This window comes from Filicampus tigris, chromosome 22 (genome assembly GCF_054856515.1).
Source record: "Filicampus tigris isolate MCC_2025a chromosome 22, RoL_Ftig_1.0, whole genome shotgun sequence".
Classification (NCBI taxonomy): Eukaryota; Metazoa; Chordata; class Actinopteri; order Syngnathiformes; family Syngnathidae; genus Filicampus; species Filicampus tigris.
The window spans coordinates 2238033-2260692 of NC_141238.1; the positions used below are offsets into that span (position 1 = coordinate 2238033).

At 50.5% G+C, this 22660-nt stretch overlaps 5 protein-coding genes across 11 annotated transcripts; 1 reads left to right on the top strand and 4 right to left on the bottom strand.

The window, feature by feature from the left end:
- Window positions 1-405: 405 nt before the first annotated feature.
- Window positions 406-5031, bottom strand: def6c (DEF6 guanine nucleotide exchange factor c). Its single transcript, XM_086022828.1, has 12 exons — window positions 4631-5031; window positions 3948-4088; window positions 3701-3886; window positions 2636-2866; window positions 2412-2558; window positions 2234-2342; window positions 1947-2161; window positions 1754-1861; window positions 1493-1659; window positions 1035-1254; window positions 874-964; window positions 406-751 (listed from the first exon to the last, which is right to left on the bottom strand). The coding sequence occupies exons 1-12, from the start codon at window positions 4724-4726 to the stop codon at window positions 540-542; spliced, it is 1923 nt and encodes a 640-aa protein (XP_085878954.1). The 5' UTR covers window positions 4727-5031; the 3' UTR covers window positions 406-539.
- A 294-nt stretch (window positions 5032-5325) lies between these two features.
- Window positions 5326-8165, bottom strand: LOC147126430 (tetraspanin-7-like). The gene has a single exon (XM_086022366.1). The coding sequence runs from the start codon at window positions 7297-7299 to the stop codon at window positions 6205-6207; it is 1095 nt and encodes a 364-aa protein (XP_085878492.1). The 5' UTR covers window positions 7300-8165; the 3' UTR covers window positions 5326-6204.
- Window positions 8166-8249: 84 nt separating this feature from the next.
- LOC147126431 (uncharacterized) lies at window positions 8250-13089 on the bottom strand. Of its 6 annotated transcripts, none has more exons than XM_086022362.1 (10): window positions 12108-12419; window positions 11627-11829; window positions 11442-11534; window positions 11281-11373; window positions 11102-11212; window positions 10909-11026; window positions 10603-10805; window positions 10307-10509; window positions 10173-10231; window positions 8250-9836 (listed from the first exon to the last, which is right to left on the bottom strand). In XM_086022362.1, the coding sequence occupies exons 1-10, from the start codon at window positions 12214-12216 to the stop codon at window positions 8377-8379; spliced, it is 2652 nt and encodes an 883-aa protein (XP_085878488.1). In that variant the 5' UTR covers window positions 12217-12419; the 3' UTR covers window positions 8250-8376. The 6 variants fall into 6 exon arrangements, with proteins under 6 accessions (XP_085878488.1, XP_085878487.1, XP_085878489.1 ...); XM_086022361.1 differs by having other exon boundaries at window positions 10597-10805; XM_086022363.1 differs by lacking the exon at window positions 12108-12419 and adding an exon at window positions 13015-13089 and having other exon boundaries at window positions 10307-10805.
- On the top strand, window positions 12452-14256 carry washc3 (WASH complex subunit 3). The gene is made up of 7 exons (XM_086022367.1): window positions 12452-12671; window positions 12856-12954; window positions 13036-13101; window positions 13174-13311; window positions 13384-13494; window positions 13567-13631; window positions 13709-14256. The coding sequence occupies exons 1-7, from the start codon at window positions 12621-12623 to the stop codon at window positions 13800-13802; spliced, it is 624 nt and encodes a 207-aa protein (XP_085878493.1). The 5' UTR covers window positions 12452-12620; the 3' UTR covers window positions 13803-14256.
- A 554-nt stretch (window positions 14257-14810) lies between these two features.
- Window positions 14811-22396, bottom strand: apaf1 (apoptotic peptidase activating factor 1). 2 transcript variants are annotated; one of them, XM_086022359.1, is made up of 27 exons: window positions 22314-22396; window positions 21501-21682; window positions 21260-21434; window positions 20974-21162; window positions 20719-20908; window positions 20522-20634; window positions 20314-20445; window positions 19973-20211; window positions 19647-19814; window positions 19437-19568; window positions 19262-19375; window positions 19003-19187; window positions 18804-18930; window positions 18568-18693; window positions 18347-18487; window positions 18110-18235; window positions 17877-18023; window positions 17684-17812; window positions 17449-17574; window positions 17230-17358; window positions 17040-17165; window positions 16840-16965; window positions 16638-16763; window positions 16209-16334; window positions 15995-16120; window positions 15756-15902; window positions 14811-15687 (listed from the first exon to the last, which is right to left on the bottom strand). In XM_086022359.1, exons 2-27 carry the CDS (start codon window positions 21642-21644, stop codon window positions 15541-15543), a joined length of 3756 nt encoding a protein of 1251 aa, XP_085878485.1. In that variant the 5' UTR covers window positions 21645-21682; window positions 22314-22396; the 3' UTR covers window positions 14811-15540. The 2 variants fall into 2 exon arrangements, with proteins under 2 accessions (XP_085878485.1, XP_085878484.1); XM_086022358.1 differs by having other exon boundaries at window positions 20974-21171.
- Window positions 22397-22660: the final 264 nt, after the last annotated feature.

Sequence of the window (22660 nt, forward strand, 5' to 3'; positions counted from 1 at the left end):
ATGTTAAATTAATAGTCATCGTGCGAACAAGTAAAATTAAATTAAATTATTTATTCTCATAAGAAAATACTTTTTATTCTTGTAACACTAGAATTAACTTATTTTAAAAAAAGGTTCATTATTATTATTTTTTATGCTAAAAGTACAATTCTATTCTTGTATAATGAATATTTCTATTCTTTTTATTTAGTCAGGGAGCGGAATTACTTACTAAAAACTCATATACTAAATAGGAATATACGGTTTATGATTACTATTTCATTTCTATAATATAGTTAGAGAGTGTAGCTGATGGCTCCAATAGAAACAGCTGCCTTTGACAGTCCTTGCCAAGGCTCCAGGTGTAGCTGTACCTATTGTTTTGCCTGTTGAGTGTCACACATCATTTGGCACCAGGAGGCCACATTAATGAACCATCAATTTTATTATACAAAAAAAAAAAAAAAAAGTAAATCTCCGCCCTCCAGGAATGTGCACGCCGTCACCGATATCACTGTCATGTCACTATAAATACCAACGCAGTGCTCATTTCCGCGTGGTCATATTGTTCCGTTGGAAGTTTCCGCCGTGTCTTCCGAGTCATCTGACAGGTGCGCCGCCTCCATGTTCTCCTCCAGCGTGTCCCGGTACTCCTCGGGCGCGTGGCTATTGCGAGCGCCTCGGATCTTGAATTTGGAGATGAACTCGTTGCTGGCCAGGGCGCCTTCCTTCTTGGGGCACGAATGTTTGGTGGAGCAACGTTCCAAACGTTCTACAATAGATACATATGATCAGTTACTTAATTCTTACTCATTTTGTTAGACTTGTTAGCATTAAGCTAGCAAACAATATTTACTGCTATCGAACGGACAAAAGCGCGTCGAGTGTGCGCACCTCCAGGGCCGATGGGCTTCATGAGACGGTTCAGCTGGACGTTCCAGTGGCGGACGTGTTGACTGGCGTTCCTCAGCTTCTCCTGTACTTCCTGGAAGGCGGACGTCCAAATGAGAAGCGGCTCACGGTGCAAAAGTGTGACCGGGCTGAGATGTTGTCACCTCCAAGTGCTGGTGGCTCCTCTGCCGCGACGCCCGCAGATCCTGGAGCTCCAGGGAGGCCGAGTGCAGGGCGTCCGGGGCGGGGAGGTCCGCGTCGTGCCCGCGGTCCGCGTCGGGGGCGTTGGCGTCGTCTTGGTCGGGGCTGAGGCTGCGCAGGACCCGCTGCTGCTCCTGGAGGAGCTGGAACTGCTGCTTCTTCTCCTCCTCGGCTTCCAGCAGCCTGCGAGTGGGACCAAGAAGAGCCGGAATCAAAATGGAGGATATGTCTTCAAAGTGTCATCAAATTTAAGATATCTAGTAGGGATGTTTGATACCACTTTTTTTCTGACCGATACCAGTACAAGTATTTACTCTTTGGTAACAGCGGCAACCTTTGCATGGTCACTTGTTGCTAGGCAGACTTGACCGCGTGTGTGTGTGTGTGTGTGTGTGTGTGTGTGTGTGTGTGTGTTAGTGACCTCTCCAGCTCCTGCCTGGCCCTCTCCTCCTCCATCCGCGCCTGTATCTCCATGCTGAGCGCGGCCTCCATTTTGCGCTGCGTGACCTCCAGCTCTTGTATTCTCTGGCGCTGCTGCTCGGCCTCCTTGGCCCGCTCCTGCATCTCCGCCCGCATGCTCTCCCTCATCTGGCACCGAATCGAGCGTGCAGTTACGATTACCCCAAAAGCAGCCAATAATGCATTCCAACGGCTACAAAAAAAACAAAACGGTCAAACTGACCATCTGGGCCTCTTCCAGTTGTCTCTCCAGCTCCATCTGCACCTCCCTCTGCTTTCTCCTCTCCTGCTCCTCCACCTCCCGCCGCCGGGTTTCCAGCTCCCGCGCATGCTGCGAGACACAAAACGGCGACGACGCCTGCAGTCGGCCCAAAGCCCGAACTGAGTGTGACATTTGAAGTGTCGCTGGGTCCGACCTGGATGATGCTCTCAATCTCCAGGTCCTGCCGGTCCTTGTCGGTGCGCTCCGCCTCCAGGGTGCCGGAGTCCTCCGATTGGCTGCTGCAGCTGCTGCGGGCGCTGCAGCTGCGCTCCCGTCGGCTGTGCTCCCGCTGCACCCGCCTCTTGGCCTTCAGCTCGCGGTGCAGCGACGGCTTGCCCTCGCTCTGAAGGCGCAGGGCCGTCTGCACGGCTGCACGGCACACATTCGGTTTACGATCCGGTTCCGAATACGAGCGCGGGAAAAAAAGCGTCTTGCACCCACCTTGCGTCCACTCAACTTTCTGCCTCTGGTCCGAAGCGCTCATCTCGTAGGTTTTGTTGTGAGTTTTGACGCAGAACAAGCAGCGTTTTCCCTCTCTGTCTGGAATGGGCTGGAATGCCAAGAAAAGAAAAAAAAAATGATGAAAACAATCCGGCACACAGGCGCCATCGGGACTGACCTCGATGACGCAGGTCTTGTCCAGCTGGATCTCTCCTCGCTTGTCTTTCAGGTCCTCGCCGACGTAGTAGGCCATGGAGGACGGCTTGAGCACGAACCAGCGCTCCGTCCAGTTCCGCCGGACGTGGCCCTTTTTCCACATGTAGCCCTGCCGCCGTCACGCCAACAGTTGAATATCAGCGGCCGCCAAAGAAACGCGGGGGGGAGGGCGGCCGGCTCGCTAACCCGCTTCAAGACGTTGTGGTACATCTCCAGGAAGACCTGGTGCAAGGCCAGGCCGAAGGCCTCGGCGCTGGTGACGCGCAGCAGGTGCCCGGCGTCCACGTGATCCAGGAAGCTCCAGACGGACAGGCCCTCCTCGTGCAGTGCGGGATTCTGGGAGAGCAGGTCCTCCAGGGCCTTGCCGTCCCACTCCTGACTCATGGCGCTGCAGATTTTCTTGAGTAGATACTCCACCTTGGTCAACAACGAACATATTGTTCAAGGATTATTATGAACTGTGTGACAGCAGCAGGGTAAAAAAAAAAAAAATGAAATAAAAACAATCACCTGACTAATATTTTTCAAATGATTGCACAGGAAATAGCGCTGCAAACACTTTTAAAGCAACACTGTGTCAGTTTTTGTTGATTATGGCGGCGCCATGTGGACAAAAGCGGTAGTGTTTTGACAAAAGTCAACCACATTTCCCGTGTCGTGAAATCCTGAGCGCTCGCTGGTCTGCAAGTTGGATTGAATTACATTTCTATATCCGGTGGCTGTGTGAAAGATGAATAGCGATGAGGTCATTCATTTAATTTTGTTTTCACAATACTTTGTTTTTTTTGTTTGTTTTGGGGCTTCTGCCATGACACCAGTAATTGTGCCTAGACTTTTGAATCGACTTCCGTCCTTATAGCGAAAGACGGAAGCGAGTATGCCGTAAAGCAATTCAGGACTTTGTTTTTTTTTTGTGTGCCAGGGTTGATCCCATCCTCCTCAAAGTTGCTTAGTGCCAGTAAAAAACGAAACAGAGCCCCCCAGTGCATGACAAAAGTCCCATTCAACTACTTGTAGGTCAATATTTCATCAAAAGAGTTGTGAAAAAAAATATATTACGGTCGAATTCTTGCCCAGAGCTGCTTTAAAAATGTATGCAGCAGAAAATGACTGCGTTTAAAGTAGTTCATTTTTATCCTGGGTCACAGGAAAGCGGCAAGAAGATTCCAGGGAAATCACAGGAAGGAAGCGCCTCATTACTTTCTAAAGCTGAAAAAGTAACGCCCAGCTTTTTCCGTCCCCTCCGCTCACCTCCTGCGGGATCATGACCAGCGGGTAGCGGTCCTCGGAAAGCAGGTTGAACAGGCAGAAGAGCTTGAAGCAGTTCCTCTCGGACAACGGCGCCCCCTCCGGCGCCGGCCCCTTTCGGTTCTTCTTCATGGTCATCGTCCAGCACAGGTCGTCAAACTTCTCCTTGTCGAACATGCCCTCTTTAACCTGCGACACGGCACCTGGTGTTACACGCCGCTCGTTGCCTTGCAATGCCGGCGGGCGTCACCTTATCCAGGATGTATTTATTGAGGTAGGGCATGTAGCCGTGGTTGGACACGGGGCCGTCGTCGTCGTCCTGGAAGTGCTCCTCCAAGGTGGCCGGGTCGTGCGGGATGTTCAGCACCGTGTACAGGTTGTGGGAAAGAACCTCGATGGCAACAAAAACGTTCAGTTCAGTGTGGCCGGGCGTAAAAAATTGGGCAAGAAAATCCATTTTACCATCGTGAATTAATGAAACAAAACAATGATATATGAAAATAGCTGACCAATGCGAAAACATATGATAAAAATAGACAGCAATAAAAATGGAACGCTCTGCTTACGAGGGTGTGACTCCAAATAAAAATTAAAGGTCAACACACACACACACTTATTGTTGGCCTAATTTTTTTTTCACATGAGCCATAAACACACAAGCACACAGGAGCAGGCAGAGATTGCGACATGTCAGGACAGCTTTGCACAAGTTCCCTGGATTCTTTTTACCTAGCCGAGCTTCCACTGGAGCAAGCAGGAAGTATTTTAAAAAAATGACAGCAAAATTGTCATATACCGTTATTATGATAATTTAGTAACCAAAGAGAAGTCAAATATTTGGACTTCAGCTAACATTGTAAATAGAAAGGAAAAGTCCACTTGGCTGCCCTTTGCCCTTCCCTCTTCTACAGAAAATAAAGCCTTGCTGTTTACCTTGAGCTGCGATTTAGAGACTTTTCCGCACTTCTCCACATCCAGCGAGGTGAAGGCGTACCAGATGGACTTGAGCAGCTCCGATTTGAAATCCATGTTGCGCTTTTGTTGTTTGCCCCCTCCTGGCTCAGCTCGCTCGCATGTCCCGCAGCTGTGGCGGGGGCCGGGGAATGTGGGGCAGGCAGTGCTGCTCACGAGGGCTGCGGTGCAAAGAGCAAAGCTGGGAAAACATGTCAGCAGATGTGCTGCAGACGCACACCAGGCGCAGCCGAGCGCAGTTTTCTTCCCACTGAAATCAACGGACTGGGTGTCATTTCCCACATTCCAAACAAAGTCAAAAGTGGTCCCGCTTTTACTTTCTCGCTTGCTTAAATTCCTTGCAGCCTAAACTACTAAGCAAATAAGAGGATTCGCAGGACACGCCCATATCTGCTGATGTCACAACTACGTGAGATCGTGTTTGAGGGGTGGTTTCACGTATGGCGTGCGTGTGCTTGTTTCTGTTGACAATGCATGTGGCGGCATGGGCGACTTTTCCAAAGAGTGACAACAACTTTCCAGACAGAAGGCCTCTATTCATTTTTCTTTGCGTGTGCGAGATACGCGTCACAAGAGGGTTAAACGAGGCCAGTGCAGTGAAGCGCAAGCCTTGCCAGACAATGTAGGCTAATCAATAGCCTAATGAGGTCCGAAAAATGGAGCGCGTACACAGACATATACAAAAGGGACGTTCATTGTGGACGCAGAATACATTCATCCATGCTTTATTGGTAGGTAGATACATCATAAAAAAAAAAAAAAAAACACAAAGAGAAAGACATCTCCTGGCTCCAATGGTGAATTCCGAGGCCAAGATTGTTAGCTTAGCGTAGCATCCTCAAAACACAAAACGAAATGATAAATGGTAGCGGTAAATAGTGAGCAAGTCCATACATGATTCCCAACAACAATTCACAAATCTTTGCCTATCTTTTCAGACAACACTTAAGACAGAATCATAAATATTTCACATCTTATCGCCAGCACCTTCCGCCGTTAGCCACTGCAACAAAAGTGAAGTGACCATAAGGTTAAACCGTCCCTGAAAATGATGCAAATCATTTTTTCTTCTCATGTAAAGTACAGTACTCCTTAAAGGGCAGGGCTCTGTAAACTCCGTATCCCCTGCAAATAGTGTAGAGCAATTTACGACCCCTGCCCCAAATTGCCTATAATGATTACCACAATGATCCCAAAACAGCTCAAAGTAGTTTCAAATTATTCTTGAAAACAAATGACTTACGGATAATTTCATGTCCAAAACAGCACTTGAAGTGCTGAGTATCCATGCGCATGCGGCAAAGACTCTCCGTAACAAGCCAGGCTAAACTTAGTTCCGCCCCGACATGCCAAGATTGTCTCCGAGTCGAGCTGTATCACTTTAACATAAGTCCTTGGACCGACTGTACGAATTTCTGTTTTAGGCAGGGCTTCGGCGCCATCTTTTTCACCAATGTAAAATGTCACTCACATGCTTTCAACGACACCACGGCGACACTCAAATCTTAAAAATGGTAACAATGAGTCCTTTCATATTAATTAGCCACAACGCGTTGCCGCGGCGCTAGCCTGTTAGCCAACAGACACGCCAGAGCGATGCCGCCGATTTGGGCGAAGGCCAATCCCAGCACGGTGGCGGCGATGTGGAACACGTTGTCGTTGACCAAGCTGAAGACTTTCCGGAAGCATCCGTGGGGGTGGATGCCGGCGTCGACCACGCCCTCGTTGTCCTCCGAGGGCAGCGGCCTGTTCCTGCAGCCTTTGCGCCGCGTGCAGCAGCTGTCCGGCAAGGACCCCAGGGTGCCGTTCTCGTTGGCCAGGAAGCTCATACGCTGGAGGGCCCAGTCCGAAGTCAGCCAGTCGCGCCACCCTTCGGCGCCGCAGCACCGCAGCGCCCTCTGCAGGCTATCTAGCGCGTCGGCCCGGCCTTCGTCCTCGGTGTACCCGGCCACGGCTCGCTGCAGGCCGCTACGAAACCCCCCGGCGATGTCCTCCCGATAGAAGAGGCCGCAGAGTCCGCCGGCCAAGCCCGCCACCAGCGCGGCCAGCTGGAAGAAGCCGTACGCCCTCAGCACGTACGGGAGGTTGGCCGCCACCCCGAGACAACCCAGGAAGCCCCAGACGGTGACGGCGGCCCCGGTGACCAGCAAGATGACGGGCGCGTTGGGGTAGCGGTTGGCCGACAGCAGCATGAAGTCGGCCAGGGAAATCTGCGCCCACACGCCCAGGGTGAAGAGAGCCAAGCCGGCCGCCCAAAACAGGCAGCTGAAGGCCAGAAGACCCAGACGGAGGAGGTGCATGACTCCCACCGGGCGGCGGCAAGGAGCGGCGGCGGCGGCGGTGGCCACGGGTGGAGAGGGTTCAGGGGGCACCAGGGATATCTCGGGAGGCGAGGAGAGGCGGCGGCGCTGCTGGTGCAGGAGGCGAAGGTCCTCCTGCTCCTGGTAGGGGGGCAGCAGGTAGCCGGGGATGGCGGAGGCGCGGCGAGGGTACGGGGGCGGCGTTAGCAAGTTGAGGCTCCGTGGGGAGGACAGTCTCCGGACGGCTAGCTGCTCGTGGTCCCGCTCCGCGGCATGCCTGCTGGGGCTGGGCCGGGCGGACAGCGACTGGCGACGCAGTGGAGAGCTCATCGTCCCCGCTTGGGCTTTATCTCCTCTCCATTTCACGCCCCCGCCTCTTCTTCCTCTTTACGACCGGTTATTAATCCGCCGCCTGCGCCGGCCGAGGCGTAAATCACGATGACGGCCCGTGCGGTTCCCGCGCTGTTATCTGCATGCACAGAAGTCGCCTTTACGCCCATTTTGTCCGCTCATCCCACGGCGAGAAATCCCGCGCTAATGAGAAAGGACGAGGGCAACCGGCTCAACGGAAATCAACTCGTGCACACCCTCTTCCGGAGCGGCGGATTTTGAACTCGCTATGGTCCTTTGCTGCCAGAAATGTGCCAATAAAAGTCGTACGTATCGGGAATCATTATACGCAACTGTAAGCCGACATTTTATTGGGTATATGGCATCTAGATGGACTCACCACGTCTCGTGTGCAAGGTGTTTTCTGCTGCACGTGGCAGCAGGCCTGGCAAAGAATTTAAATTGTCATAATTCACGCCAGCTCCGTTTTTATGTGTGCTTCCGCGATTACCATGGAAATGACTCACCTGACATGTATGGCTTGAGATTTAAGAGCTCCCTCCGCCTCCTTTTCGGAAAAACAGCTGCGGTGGGCAAATGCGGCCGCCTCGACGGGGAGCCCAACACCTAAAATGCTGGAGAACAACAAAAATACTACAGTCACAAGAAAATGAACGCTACCTCACACTGTGATGTTACCTTTTGTTTTTGGGGTGACACCACTTTGGGTGTGGACGCTGGAACGTATCCCAAGCTTTGCTCTCTGCTCACCGTGCATACCACCACCCCCACCACAGAGTCCGCTCTACGGATTTTTTCCGTTGTGTGCCCCAAACAATTGGAACAAACGACGTCTTTTGCTTTGTTGAACTCTGCTGTCAGGCCCGCGGTGCCGATGAGAATATCCTCTCGATGGATAATTCAAGGTTAATTAAACACAACACATACCGTACGTTTTGGAAAAAACAGCTTTACTGCATATCTTTTTGCCGACATCTGCTCTTTTGTTGTCATTGGCTTGGCAGGAAAAGAAGATTGACATGGAAACAAAAAGAAAGACAAAAGGCGAGTTCCGAGTCAGCGCGTTTGAGTCGACTGTCCCTCGGCGGCGTGCTCCGCGTGCGTCTCCAAGTGCTTCTTGAGTTTGGCCTCGGACGAGAAGCTCTTCCGGCAGCGGCCGCAGCTGGGCTGGGCGGCGCCGGAATGGCGGCGCCTGTGGCAGGCCAGCTCGGACGAGCTCTTGAACCTGAGCGGGCAGGCGTGGCAGGCGTACGGCCGCTCGCCGGTGTGCAGGCGGCGGTGCAGCTGCGCCTCGCTGAGGGTGAGGAAGGCCTTGTCGCAGTAGCCGCAGGGGAAGGGCCTCTCGCCCGTGTGGATGAGGCGGTGCCGGGTGAGCGCCGAGGCTTTGGCGAAGCCCTTGCCGCAGTAGGCGCACGGGTGGGGGCGGGCGCCGCTGTGCGCGAGCAGGTGCTCCCGCTGCGTCTTCTTGCTCTTGAAGCGCTTGTCGCACAGCGAGCAGCCGAAGGGCCGCTCGTCGGCGTGCGAGCGGTGGTGCTTGGAGAGCTCGCCCTGGGACAGGAAGGCCTTGCCGCACTGGGAGCACAGGAAAGGCTTCTCGCCCGTGTGCATCCGCTCGTGGCGCGCCAGCACCGAGGCCAGGGTGAAGCGCTTGGCGCAGTGCGAGCACTGGAAGGGCCGCTCGCCCGTGTGGACGCGCAGGTGCTTGACGAGCATGAAGCGCAGCGCAAAGCGCTTGCCGCACTGGCCGCACTGGTGGGGCCGCTCGCCCGTGTGCGCCGACATGTGGCGCTTGACGTCCGAGCGCCGGGTGTACGTTTTATCGCAGTGCGGGCACTTGAACTGCCGCTTGACCCGATGCGCCTGGCGGTGCAGCGAGCGCGCCAGCAGCGAGTCGAAGGCCTCGCCGCACTGCGGGCAGACGTAGCGCTTGGCCACGTGCGACTTCCTGTGCTCCAGCAGCTCGCCGGCCGAGGCGAAGCTGCGGCCGCAGATGGAGCACATGTGCGGCAGGCGGCCGCCGCCCGGGTGGCAGCGCTTGTGGTGGGCGCTGAGCGCCCGCAGGTTGGCGAAGGTGGCGCGGCACGGGGAGCAGGCGAAGGAGACGGCGGCGGCGTGCGACTTGCCCTGGTGCTTGCTGAGGTCCCACGAGTGCTGGAAGGTGCGATCGCACTGCGAGCAGCGGAAGGGCCGCTCGCCCGTGTGGGTCAGCTGGTGGCGCCGCACGTCCGACGTGCGCGTGAAGGTCCTGCCGCACGTCTCGCACGTCAGAGCTTTTTGACGGCCGGCGGCCCGGTCCTCGGCGGGCTGCTCCGCGCCCCCTTTGGGGAAAAGCTTAATGGACGTGAAGATTTCATCCGACTGCGAGGGAACGGGAGCCGCGCCGGATTCCGACAGCTTGCGGTAGTCCTCGCTGCCAACGCTCTGCATGTGGAAGTGCGGCGGGCTGTTGTCGTCCGACTGGTGGAACGGGCACTGTGAGCATGTGAAGATGATGGACGTCATCTCATCGGAATCGCCTGCGGGTGAAATAATGTAGAAATGAGCAACTTGACAAAATTCCCCAAAACTCTTTATTTCTCAAAGTTCTCCTCAACCCTTTCGTGTCATCTTCTACTCAGGGGAACCCTCTTCTCCGATTGGCTGACAAGTTTAAGATTAAAAATAGCCACCAATTGCTCGGGCAGGCCAAAATCAGTGTCGAGTCAATGGGTGAAAATTACCGCTGAGAAGAGGCAGTAAAATCTTTACTTCGGCGGTCAATTGTTTTTGGGTGAATTCACTTGTTACGGAGGCATGTGAAGTGCTCAATCCACGTTTTACTTTATGGGGCTCACAGAATGACACGCTCTCACCTTTGTCGCTTCCCTTGATGGCGATCACAGACGAGGCGACTGGTTGGTCAGCTCGAATGCTGCGGGAGAAAAGGACATTTTTGTAGTCAGGGCGCACGCCCACTTCCAGCTGGTTGCGGCACACCCGTACCCACCTCTTGAAATCACACCAGCCGGCGGAGACGTCCATCAGCGGAATGGACGAGTGTTGTGTTTCGCAGACAGGAGGTTCCGCGGCATGGGTCGTCACGTACTCTTCCGCAGAAGGCTCCTTGGATTCAGTGTCTGCTTGGACGTCCTCCTCAAAGGCATCTCGAGTTGCCAACTCGTTTCTCGCTGCGTCGTTTTCAACACTGTCCTTTCTCAAGGCAAACGTTTTGGTGAGCGTCTCCAGCACTTTGGCCACGTCCAACGTCTCGCCCGCGGCATCTTCGGCGGGCGTCACCTCCACCTCGTAGAAATGCGTCTGCGCTTCAGCCGCGACGTCCTGGACCTCCACCTCGGTGTAAACCGTCACCACGCTGTACTGCTCGGGATGGAGGACGTTGGAGTAGTCGTGCACAGACTCCGGACCCTGGAAGATGTTTGCTTTCTGAGAGGGTGGGATGGACAGAGCGGACATGATGCAGCTGCCGATGGTGGACGAGGGACCGTCTGCGAAAATCAAGAACATTTGTCGGACTTCAACAACCGAGGAGAGTCCAGTTTCTATGCTATGGAGTAAATCAACAGGGTCAACATTCCAAGGTGTACTCACATTGCATTTTAAAAAGTCCAGCAGCCTTGCAATGCTCAAAGATTGAGGCCAGCTCTCCTGGCGTGGACTGGACGCACTCACCCAAAACGGCGGGAGCCGAGCCCAGCCAGGCAGCGGTCTGGAATCAAAACACATCGCTGGTTATTTTCCAGATAAATACATTGACAATGAGAGGACAAAGTGGAATGAATACCTGCTCGAGGTCTGGTACTGGGAGCAGCTTCTCTAATTTCGAGAGCAGCTCCCAAAGTAGCGCATGCAGGGCTGCATCATACTTTTGTCCATATTCGACAGGGAACACCTCCTACACCAATACAGACAATTTACAATATAAAGAATAAATTTTAAGGGGTATGAATTAGTTTGTCCGACCTGAAAGAAGTAAGCTCGCTCCGCCGGATCCTTCAGGAGGCTCTGAACCAGAGCGACAAAAGTGGACTCTGCTGTTTTCACCTCTGCGTCGCTCTGGAAGAACACATTTATGATCCACATAAGTTAAAATAAAATGCTAATGATGTCATCTTTGCACTTACATCTGGAGTTACTGGGAGTCTCTCCAAGTGGCTGCGGATCATCTGAGAATCCACACAACCACGGACAGAGCCTTTGCACAGCTCGAGGATCAGCTGAAGAAACAAGAAATGTGGAGAATTCAACTATCCTAGTCAAGATGAAGGCTATTTTTATTCACTTTAAAATAAACACAAGCACCGCATACCCTTGCTCTCAAGCCCAGGATGAGCTGGGCTCTCTGCTTGTTGTTCATCAGTCCGGGCACCGCCTCCGTCACGGCGTACACAAACTCCTGGAGTTTCTGGTAGTTCATCACATCTTTCTGCTTGGCCAGCTGCCACATGGCGGCCGAGCACAGCTGCAAAGGGGGCACCAGTTGGCGGAGGGTCGACAACGGTGGGCCAACTTCTGAAAAAAAAAAAAAATGCAATAATTTAACAAGACATTCAATATAATTATTATTCAAATGTCGATAAAATTGCAATATGGATTTAACCTATATGTTTGGCAATTTTTAAGACGTTCACTGTGATTGTAGTGTAATAATTCTTACTCTCCCTGCTCAAAACACTAACGCAACACCACGAGCATGAGTGGCTGGCTAGATGCTTTAAATAGACGGGCCCCGCTAAACAGCGAGCTAACATAAACAGACAACTCCAAAAGTTAATTATTCAGATACATACGGTTCATTTTCGCTATTTTTTTCCCCAAGAAGGTCAAATGGTTTGCAAGGTCTCTCGTGGGCTTGATAAAAATGTAATAAAAGGTGTTGTTTAATTTACAGGTTAGCATGCGTTGTCACGACGCAAGCGTCCTTTTCCTCAAAGTCACTCTCTTGAATTTCCGCTTTTCAAAACAAGAGATTTGCCCATCTGTGAGCGTTCTACAAAAATGATTGAAGTATTTCCATTGAGTATTTCCCGTTAATAACATTTACGCTATTTTTACACCCAAAACGGAGTCGAGTTCGTTTTTAGGCGTGAAACGGGTTCGCTTGGACATACCGGATGTTCGTGTAAATCCCTCGCTTCAAAATAAAACGAGAATTGCCGTCGTCTGGCGAGGTCACGCGATACTACAATTCGTAGTCACATGAAACGGTCAACATTGTTGTGTATCTCATATCGGTCTCATCGTATAAAGCAGTTGAAAATTAATTTGCAGTCAAATAAGTGGCGTGTCTTCTAGTAAGAGGCATGGACGAAGACGGACTTCCGATTGTGGGCTCTGGAGTCGATCTGACGAAGGTTAGTGTCAAGCTAGCCTCTTAGCTTAGCCAGGAAATGAATGTAAATAAATGGAATGCATGTCAAATGCGGTTGTGTTTTAAAGCAACTTTTGCCAACGCGAGCTACTCGTCGTTTGTATTTACCCGATCCACAGTCCAAATTTTAACACTTGTATGTCACAATGTCTCTTTTCCTGCCTTAGGTTCCTGCCATTCAGCAGAGAAGAATTGTTGCTTTTCTCAACCAGTTCATCGTCCACACGGTTCGCTTCCTCAACAACTTTTCCACAGTGTGTGAAGAGGTTTGCGCTTTTATCCTCACACTTGTAATCACTTAGATTAAAAAAAAAAAAAAAACTCACATCTTAAACTTTCTCCTCCAGAAACTTGCCACCATATCCCTGCGCATCCAGCAGATCGAGACCACGCTGTGCATCTTGGAAGCCAAGGTTGGTTCTTTCTCCTTCTCCTTTTGTACACCAAAACTCCTCCTTGATGGAATATCGTCCAACTGTGAGCAGCTGTCCTCCATCCCTGGATTGGAGGACGTCACGGTAGACGCGGTCGGACACCCCCAAGATGCTCAGATCAACGGAACTGGCGCTTCTGGTCCGGGTCCGACAGATGGTCCATCAGCTGTGATGCTTCCCCCTCCCGAGGTACAAACACCCATGCCACGATGTTATTAAGGTACACTTCTCTTTTATTAATTACGATCTTCTCTATTATAGCCGTCACACAGTGCCCCAGAAGACGTGACGATGCTTAAAACCGAGGAGGTGAATCTCATGACTGTGGCCAAGGATCCACGCTATGCCAGATATCTGAAGATGGTTCAAGTGGTGTGTGTGAAATTTTGTATTATTACTCCCACTCTCTTTCAAATTGATCATACCAGATGTTGTTGTTGGCAGGGTGTTCCAGTTATGGCCATCCGGAATAAAATGAGCATGGAAGGTTTGGATCCGGACTTGCTGGAGTGAGTATTGAACATTTCCTCCGTGTCGTTTTGTTGTGTTTTAACGCTTTAACGTGACACTTTCCTGCTGGTGGCAGCAAGCCCGATGCCCCCGTGCCAGACTTGGGAGGGAAAAACAGCGAGGAGCTCGACATGAACGCTTCGGATAGCGAGTCGTCCTTCAGCGACTGATGTCGAGACGAATGCCTTGGTGAAGTGGCCGGCCTGGGAGAGGGCTAGCAGCCTCAAATGTGGAGAATTAGCCAATTGCACAAGCTCCGGATAAAGCATTTTAGTGGTTATTCCACTAAACAGCATGATGGACACTCAAAATGTTCAATGAGGACGTTGTAGTTCTCTGGTAGAATGCCATTTACTAACATTTAACTTTTTAAGATATTTTCACCCTAAATTGGGGGACATGTTCAAAAACATGACTATTTTTAAGTAAGAACATAATTGCATAAATTGTCCAGAGATGTGAAGTGCTCAAAATGGATGGATGGAACATGCAATTATGAGACGTTGTGATGTGGAGGACAATAGCGGTACTTTCAGAGAATGATTTCTGTTTTAACTGTCAACTTGAGCAATAGTTTTTTTTTTATTGTAACTATAAGTGCACAAATAAAGTATAATGATGCTATTGTTTTTTCAAGCGCTTCAGTTGGACAGTAACTACCATACATCCAATTTCCACCAGAGGGCGACAAAAAGCCTGACCAGCATCTTTCATGAATTTGTTCATATTTATTTTTCTATCATAGAAAAACATACTGAAATGTTTAAAGACACATTTTATTCGACTGCAAACATGAATTTTCTTACATTGAGTTGTTGTCTACAGCCCACAAAATGGATGGTCACTTCTGGCTCCAGGTGTTGCTAGCCAGCTAGCTACAACACAGGTGCCAATAATATGGAAGAAATGATAAACTATTTGCTTGAGCAAAAAGTGAAACTAGTCCTTGATGATTTAAAAAAAAACAACTACCTGTAACTAACTGGTGCAAAGGACTTCAGCCAGATAAATTATCTTTCTGGCTAGCAACTTCCGGGTTACTATGGCGCTCCGGACGCCCAGCTATCTTTAGCTTGACTTTTTAAAACGTAACATTAAAATATCTTATTTGGCATATTGCGATTAACTATAAATTGATCTCCTTGTTTGAAAAATCTCAAATCAAGCACATTGTCACGTTTTTCATTAGTGCAACAAATACATGCATTTAATTTTAATGGCTCATATAAAGTACAGTACTTACAGTATTCATCCTGAGCAGACAATGTGATGAAAAACATCTGTTGATTGAATATATCCAACATTGAAAGCACCAACACGAGGAGCACATTGTGGAAATCACATTATTCAGACATACAAAAACGTATTCAAATATTCACATGCTTATTCCATCTCCCGACAACTCATTACTTCCTTGAAAGCTCACAGGTAGGAAAGAGGCACCAACTCTTAATGTGTTACATGAAAGATTGTCAAGTAGTATGCTCAATTGTGAAACATGCTGATTAGTACAAGATTTCAGGACCAATAAAAATGACTTAGCAAGTGTAAATTCTTATTTTGTAGGAAAGTTATTCAAGAAGAGTCCTTTTGTGCTTTCAAAAGATGACAAAACGGACACATAATACTTAAAGCGCACGTGATAAGGCTGCTATACTCCGGAGGAAAATAATCTCATAATTACACAACTGCAGAACCGTTACAAAGATCACAGCATTGATGAATGCACTTAATGGGTCGTTGCGGCTCAGAAGAGAGTCAAAATGCTGATTGCAAAAAAGCATGACATGTCTTAATGTTCTAAAATGTGACACAAGTAAACATCTTGACGCACCTTGTCTGCGAGCAGCTGTTTGCGGCTGGTGACTGCAGTAGTTTGCGAGTAAAAAAGTGGCATTCAAAAGGCCATCACACCACCCTCTGGAGAATGTAGAGGATGCCGATGTTGTCGATGGTGATGAACGTGGAAAAATCGGGCGACACGTGGACCTTCTTCAGCGCGCTTCCTGTCGGGTAGAAGGTCTGCAGGGCTTCGCCTTTGTCCACGTCCCACCACTGGACGGGGACACAACGAGAGGTAAGGTCAGACAGGGTAAACTCTATGTGGCGATATGTCGCCGTACCTTGACGTATCCGCCGGTGGACACCAGGAGGGAGTCGTCTGGGGAGAAGTGCAGGTCGGTCACCCAGCCTCCGTGCGGCGAGTCGAGGCCGTCCTTTCCGTCCCGCGAGTATACCTTCAGCAAGGAGCCTTCGGTGACACTCCACAGCTGTTAAAGTGAAAATGTTAAAGTAATGTTCGCATCCCTGTACATTCTAGTTTAGGAATGTTTGATGGCAACGAACGGCTAAATGAACCTACCCGGATCACGCCGCTGTCGTCCCCCGTCGCTAGCCGTCGCCCGTCCCAGGAAAAGCGGCAACTCCGGACGCAGTCTTGGTGGCCGCGGAGTATGTGGACACATTGCCAGGACTCACTGTGCCACACCTTGAAGCCCATGACGAAAAAACATTCAGGAGGGAAAAAAAAAAATAAAAAAGTACAGAAGAAAAGTGGGTGGCATTCTAGCTCGGACCTTGGCAGTCTTGTCAGCAGAAGTGGTGGCAAAGAAACGTCTGTCTGGGGAGACGTGACAAGACAAAATGGCTCCCCGGTGAGCCTCGATGTGCTGTAACTCCTCTCCGCTTTCCAGCTCCCAAACCTGAGCGAGAGAAAGAGCTATGTGACCTCCGGAGTAGAACACACATTTCTTGCGAAAAAAAAAAAAAAAAAAAAGATTCAAAATAATGGGGTTTTATATACAAAAATGTATACTTTCATTCCAACATGATGGCATTGCGTCAGGTGCAGTGGCAGCAGTGGAGCTAAAGAGCCTAGTTAATAAAGTAAATAATTGAGTGTAATTGTTTTTTTCCGTTTTTTTTTAAGTACAGAGAAAAAATGCCTTTTAACGGTTATTTTGGGGGGAGCATTATATCAGGGGGCTTCTTTTATGAGTCCTTACCTTGACCGTGCCGTCAAACGAGCAGGACAGCAGTCGTGTTCCGGCGGGCGACAACAGAGAGAAGCACCGCACTTGCTCCTTGTGGCCGCGCAGCACGAGGCACTCGGACGACCGCCACTTCCACACCTGCGCGCACAAATGCATCAGTCATGGCGATCCAAAGGAGGTGCGAGGAAGAAACGATGGCGGCACGGCGGCCCACATTGATGGCGGTGTCCTCGGACGACGTGATGAGCGTTTGGCCGGCGTGGAAGAACTGGCAGTGCAGCACCGTCTTGGTGTGTCCCAGCAGGGTGGCGAGAACCTCCCCAGAGGGGATGGCCAGAATCTACACACGCAAGAAAAAAAAAACACCAACATTAAACCGTGGCCACCGAGAGAGATCCAAAACGTGTCGCATACCTGCACGGTGCCGTCTTCTGTGCCGAAGGCGACGGCCAAAGGCTTCGAGCAAAAGCCCGTGCATCGGATCCGCGACGCCATCTCCTCCGACTGAAACAGCAGCGAACCCGCTTTGCCGTCGCGCACCTTAAACGCGCGCAATGCAGTCAATCAAGCTGTCAATCAAACGTTTTCTACTTCCACAGCTCACCTGCAACCTGTTGCAGTTGTCGGCAGCCGAAACCACAAATTGGCCATCTTCTCCCGGATAAAAGAAAACATCCGAGTCTCTCTTCAGGCGCACGGCGGAGGTGGTGTGCACTTTATTCGTCTCCCATAGCTGCAAGGGGGGGGGGGGGGGGGCGACAAAAAACGAATTTGATTTGGACAGTTTCTGTGCGGCAACGTCATTGGCGGTAGCGCGTCTCACCCTGACGGTCTGGTCGTCAGAGCAAGAGAGAAGCTGCGAGCCGTCGGGGGAGAACTGGACGCGCTGGACCCAACTCAGGTGGCCGCTGCAGTCGGCCATCTTCTTATTGTCCGCCAGATCCCACAGCTGCAACACGCGTAAGCAGAACAACATTTGGGAATTGATTTCATTTAAAAAAAAAAAAAAAAGGTTCGGGTAAGGGTTCCCACTCCTGCTCTGAAAGTACGCCTCGTACCTCCACCGCATAGTTGGAGAAGGCGATGGCCAGCAGGTTGCTGGTGGGACACGCGTGACAGTACTGCACCATGCTCAGGCGACCCGTTCGGATCTCCAACAGCATCTGCGACGTCGCCGTGTCCATCACCTGCCGTCAAAGCAACGCCTCAGCAAACCAGCGAGTCACAATCCACGCCTCGACGCCCGCTCACCAACACGGCGCTCCGGACGGCGCACACCAGCCGCTTGCCGTCGCCCGTCCACGTGCTGCACTTGACCGCGACCTCCTCGCCGCCGTCCGCGCACCACTCCCGCACGTTGATGGCCTTCCACTCGTTGGCCGAGGACACCTCGAAGAGCTGGAGTAGGACACGTTCCGTTTGGACGGGGAGCTTTTCTTTTTTTTTGACCGTCTGCGGGGCGAATCCGACAAGTATGCGTTTACCTTAACGGTGCCGTCGTTGGAGGAGGTGGACAGGTAGGCGTCGTCGGGCGAGAAACAGCAGTGGTTGACCGGCTCAAAGTGGCCAAACATGGTGTTCTGTGAGGAGGGCTTGTTCAGGTTCCACAACTGAAACGACACCGAATTCCACAAATTTCACCATACATGATAAGATAACAATGCTCACAGAAAGATATATTCTTCATCCTCAGCGAGCAACAACCGCGACACTATATTTACCTTGACGTTCAAGAAACTGTCATTGGAGCAGGTGGCCAGCAGGAGGCGCCGAGGCGTGTTGGTGAACTGGCAGTGGTTGACCTGCTCCTCGTGTTCCACCTGGAAGACCCTCAGCAACATGCCGCGTTCTGCGTTCCACACCTGAAATGGTTCGCAGACACCAAAAAAATCAATGTCTGTGCAAGAGGATGTAAAGTTACCAAATTCAATTTTAGTTTTACCTTCACTTTCCTGTCACTGGAGCAGCTTGCGATGAGACGGTCGTCGGGGGAAAAGGCGCAGCAGAGAACCTCGTCATCGTGGGCTTGGATCTCCGTCAGCTTCTCGCCGGACGTGCTCCGAAAAACCTAACGGCAAGGAAGCCAAGTATTATGAGACTTAAATTGAAGGCAAAACCGGCTGATTTTGAACGTGTGCAAAATGGTCGTCGGCATTTGAATGGCTCGCCGGCAGATACCTTGAGCGTCTTGCTGGCTCCGCAGGCGGCGATCTTGGCTCCGTCGTGGGAGAAGCAGGCGGCGTAGACGGAGCCCTGGTGCGGATGGATCACCAGCCGGGACAGACTCTCCACGCTGCTCTTATTTCTGCACATGGAGACAAATTGCTGAGAACCCGCCCAGAAAAGGTCGACGACGCTTGCGTGCTTGCTTGCTCACAGCCAATCAAAGTAGAGTTTCCCGCTTCTGGCCCGCTCCCGCGCCTGCTGCAGAGCCTGCCTGTAGACTTCGGAGGCCTGAGGCTGCGACAGAGCCAGCTGGACCACGTCGGGAAACGGCCGCTGCTCCAGCTGGTGGCCGTTGAGGGACAAAAACTCCTGGAAGTGACTGCGCACGTCGCTGTTCTGCCAGGGCGGGAAAGTCCTCACTTACTCGAGCCGTCCGCCGTGCTGCATTCTGGATTTTTTTTTTTGCTTACCTTTTTGTCCAGGATGGGTCCATATTCCACAAAGTCGTTTATAAGGTGAGCCGGACCCAGTATCTGAGCCTTGTGGGTGACCCAGTCCAGAGAGAACATGAGCGAGTAGAGCTCCTGGGAAGATGAGACGACCATCAGGGAGATGGAATCCACTCTCCAATTGTACCTTTGTTACCTGGGAGAGGTTGGCTTTGGCCATGTGGTAGGTCAAGAACCGGATCCAGTAGAGGCACTCGTCGTCCCCGGATGTGGGCGGAGCTTCACTGTAGTGCTGCTGGTACTGGCGCACCACCTTGGTGTGAAGGTTCTGCAGCACAAGCACCCGCATCACTAAAGTGAACTTTTTTTCTTTTTCTTTTTTTTGCAAGCCGCCTTCTCGACTGACCTCCAGTTGGGCGCGATTCTGCTCGACCAAGAAGTCCAGTTGGAGGTCGTGGAGGTAGTACAGTTGAGGTTTCCTGTGAGCGTCCACAAACAGAAGGGACTTGTTGACAAACTCCTCCAGGATGTCCTCCACCTCCTCGGGCTCCAGATCCCACAGGACGGACAACACCTGGAGAAAAGGTCGCAGGCAGACATTAGCCGGGTAAAAAAAAAAAGTACCTTAACATAAACAAACTCAATCCCTTATGCCAACATTTCAATTTGGACTACAGGTTTTTGCTCATTTATGACAAATGAACCCAAAGTCTTTGCTACAATCGCATTCACCTTGGCGGGAATTTTGATGTCGGTCTCCAGCACGGCCAGGTCCCGGTAGAGCTCTCGGTGCTCGTCGGGCAGCACCTCGATGCTGGCCGCCATGGCCTGGTCCAGCGCGTCGTAGTCGTACGACGACGACTTGCGTATGCGCCTGAACTGCTTCTGCTGCAGCTGGCGCAGGTAGTAGCTCCAACGGTCGGGCTTCTCTTTCAGCAGCGCGCCGATCAGGCTGACCACCAGAGGGGAGCCTGAAGCGGACCAAATGCGGGATCAAATAGTGGGAAAGCCAAGATTTTTTTTGTTTTTTGTTTTTTAAACACTTGCGAGTGAGGATTGGGCTTGCAATGCACCTTTACATTGTCTCACAATGCTCCGAGCCTCCTCAGGCAGACCTTGGAGTTCGAGTCCAGTATACAGGGCGAGAATCTCCAATGCTGTGTTGTCATCCAAACCACTCTCAACCTCCACTTGATGTTTCGCACCTGAAAAACAGTTTGACGACTCCGATTAATTTTTTGTTGCTAGAATTTGGCGCACAGTGGTTCGGGAATCACTGACCGCTAACTGAGTCGGCGAGGCTTCTATTCCTGGTGGTCAAAAGTATGCGGCAGTGGATATCGAACGATTTTAGCACCGTGCTGTCCCAGATGTCGTCTAGAATCAGCAGAGATCTGCAAACCGACAGTCGGACGCATGCGGAATTCTCAAGGAGGACTCAAATGTGAGCACGTTTTCCTTTGAAAACCAACACTGACTTGGGGTATCTGCGCAACACGAGGAAGCGCAGACGTTCCTTGGCCTCGTCCAGGGAGGTGGGAGGCCGCTGGAGGGCCTGGGAGTCCAGGCTCTGCTCCAGACGGAAGCACAGCGCTTGGATCTTCACCAACAAGTCGGCTTTCTCCAGCTGGCCGATGGACAGCCAGTGGACGCCTCCCGGGAAGCACTCTGTACAAAGGAAAGACAAATACAGTTATCTCACAACCAAATCATTGGGCGTCGAAATGAATCACCTTGAATCAGTCCCTGGTCTCGCACAGCTTCCGCCGCCAGCACGGATTTTCCCGAGCCGGCCATGCCGAACACGGTGACCCATCCCGGTTCCTTCTGGAGATGGTAGAGCTTCTCCCGGATCCGGTTGACCAGCTCGGGACGGGTGACAAAAATCACAGGCCTCTGAGGGACGCCGCCTGCACTCAGAACTATTTGGACTGATTGAAAAGGAGGGGATGGTCACCATATCAGTTCAAGCAATGGAATGTTTCCAACTTCCTGGAATTGTGCAACCCTAACTCTCACCATCAGATGTGCTGTCAGAACGCTTGGGTGACACGCCAGGAAGGTCGCCGTAAAGCAAATTTGCCAAGTCGTAGTACGCCTCCTTCACCAGAGCATTATAAAATGAGATAAAAGTGTCGTTGTCCTTCTTCAGCAGCAGTTCCAGGAGCGCCGCCACCTGTTCTTTCCTGCTAGGCTGCAGAAAGACACAAAATCAGCAAGGAACTTCTTTTTTTGTTTTTGTTTTTTGAATTTCACCAACCTGGGAGCTGATCCTCTCTTCCTCCTCGCCGCTCAGTACGCCGTCGCTGATCATGTGATCCATCAGGTAGGCGGGCTTGATATCCTGCTCCAGGTTCCGGCGAAAGCGAAGCAGGCTGCTCCGCGCGCCTTCGTCCAGCATCATCGCCAACCATGCAGGAACTTGTTGAACAAATGGAATTTCTGCAACAGAGATACTCAAGTTGACTTATATTGTTATCAGATGTGGACCTAAAACAATCTGACGCACTTACACCTAAATTCTAGTATTTTTCACATGAAATAAATTAAATAATTAAAGATACATTTCCTCATTTTTTTAAAGAGCTCATATCATGGTTTGGTTCCTTTGGTGTTAGGTCTTAAGTAACTTTTCCAAGCAAGATGCTGATTTATATTTTAAATATCCCAAAGACATATTTTTATGTCAAGACATATAAATATGTCCTTGGAACTGAATGCGTTGAACATGAACCATCGTGCAATGAATGAGAAAAACACATAAAATAAAAATAACTATGACTCGCGGTAACTTTTCAAAAAAAATTAAAAATGAAATTTCCAATCAATATAAATTGTCCTGAAACGTTAAATTAAACATAATACTATAATAACCTTATCGTTCATTATGCAATTTAGAATCGAAACTCTTTCTGCATGTCAAGACAAGTTCGCCCAGCACCAAACAAAGAAAGCAACCGCGAAAGGATACTTCCGATTGCCTTCTTTTCTCTACAGGGAAGAATATTTGTTCAACTGAGTATGACTGTAATTTTAAAGTCACAAAATAATGCAAGAAGTGAGTAAAACTTACCTGTTTTACGAAGGCGCACGTCTACTACCTGCTTCCTGGTTGACAACAAAATAACAACTACCCCGGCAGGGGGCGACCAATAGTGTTCCAGGACTAAACCACGTGATGCATGAGGTCACCCGTTCTGCTTGTTTGTAACTGGGCAGACTGCTGTTGTCTTTAATGACTAGTTGTTTGCTGGGAAAATTGACCACTAGTTTACCAAATGACAATACTATCATCGACAAAATAGTTTACCAGTAATACTCGGCTAAACAACGCAAAATCATAGAGCTATTCCAGATGTATGTTTTTATGTAATAGAATATATTTTGCAATGTGTCGTTTTTATTTTTCATTTAGTATTT

Coding starts and splice junctions, on each gene's coding strand:
- def6c (XM_086022828.1), bottom strand. CDS start 4,726: ATGGATTTCAAATCGGAGCTGCTCAAGTCCATCTGGTACGCCTTCACC. Junction 2,867..3,700: donor TGGTCATGATCCCGCAGGAG/GTGAGCGGAGGG, acceptor TTGTTGACCAAG/GTGGAGTATCTACTCAAGAA. Junction 2,162..2,233: donor GAAAGTTGAGTGGACGCAAG/GTGGGTGCAAGA, acceptor TGTGCCGTGCAG/CCGTGCAGACGGCCCTGCGC.
- LOC147126430 (XM_086022366.1), bottom strand. CDS start 7,299: ATGAGCTCTCCACTGCGTCGCCAGTCGCTGTCCGCCCGGCCCAGCCCC.
- LOC147126431 (XM_086022360.1), bottom strand. CDS start 12,216: ATGCTAACCTGTAAATTAAACAACACCTTTTATTACATTTTTATCAAG. Junction 11,213..11,280: donor AGCGAGCTTACTTCTTTCAG/GTCGGACAAACT, acceptor GTATTGGTGTAG/GAGGTGTTCCCTGTCGAATA. Junction 10,806..10,908: donor TGGACTTTTTAAAATGCAAT/GTGAGTACACCT, acceptor TGATTTTCGCAG/ACGGTCCCTCGTCCACCATC.
- washc3 (XM_086022367.1), top strand. CDS start 12,621: ATGGACGAAGACGGACTTCCGATTGTGGGCTCTGGAGTCGATCTGACG. Junction 13,312..13,383: donor TGATGCTTCCCCCTCCCGAG/GTACAAACACCC, acceptor TCTCTATTATAG/CCGTCACACAGTGCCCCAGA. Junction 13,632..13,708: donor TTGGATCCGGACTTGCTGGA/GTGAGTATTGAA, acceptor TGCTGGTGGCAG/CAAGCCCGATGCCCCCGTGC.
- apaf1 (XM_086022358.1), bottom strand. CDS start 21,644: ATGATGCTGGACGAAGGCGCGCGGAGCAGCCTGCTTCGCTTTCGCCGG. Junction 18,931..19,002: donor AAACTCTACTTTGATTGGCT/GTGAGCAAGCAA, acceptor CTCCATGTGCAG/AAATAAGAGCAGCGTGGAGA. Junction 18,694..18,803: donor GAGCCAGCAAGACGCTCAAG/GTATCTGCCGGC, acceptor CCTTGCCGTTAG/GTTTTTCGGAGCACGTCCGG.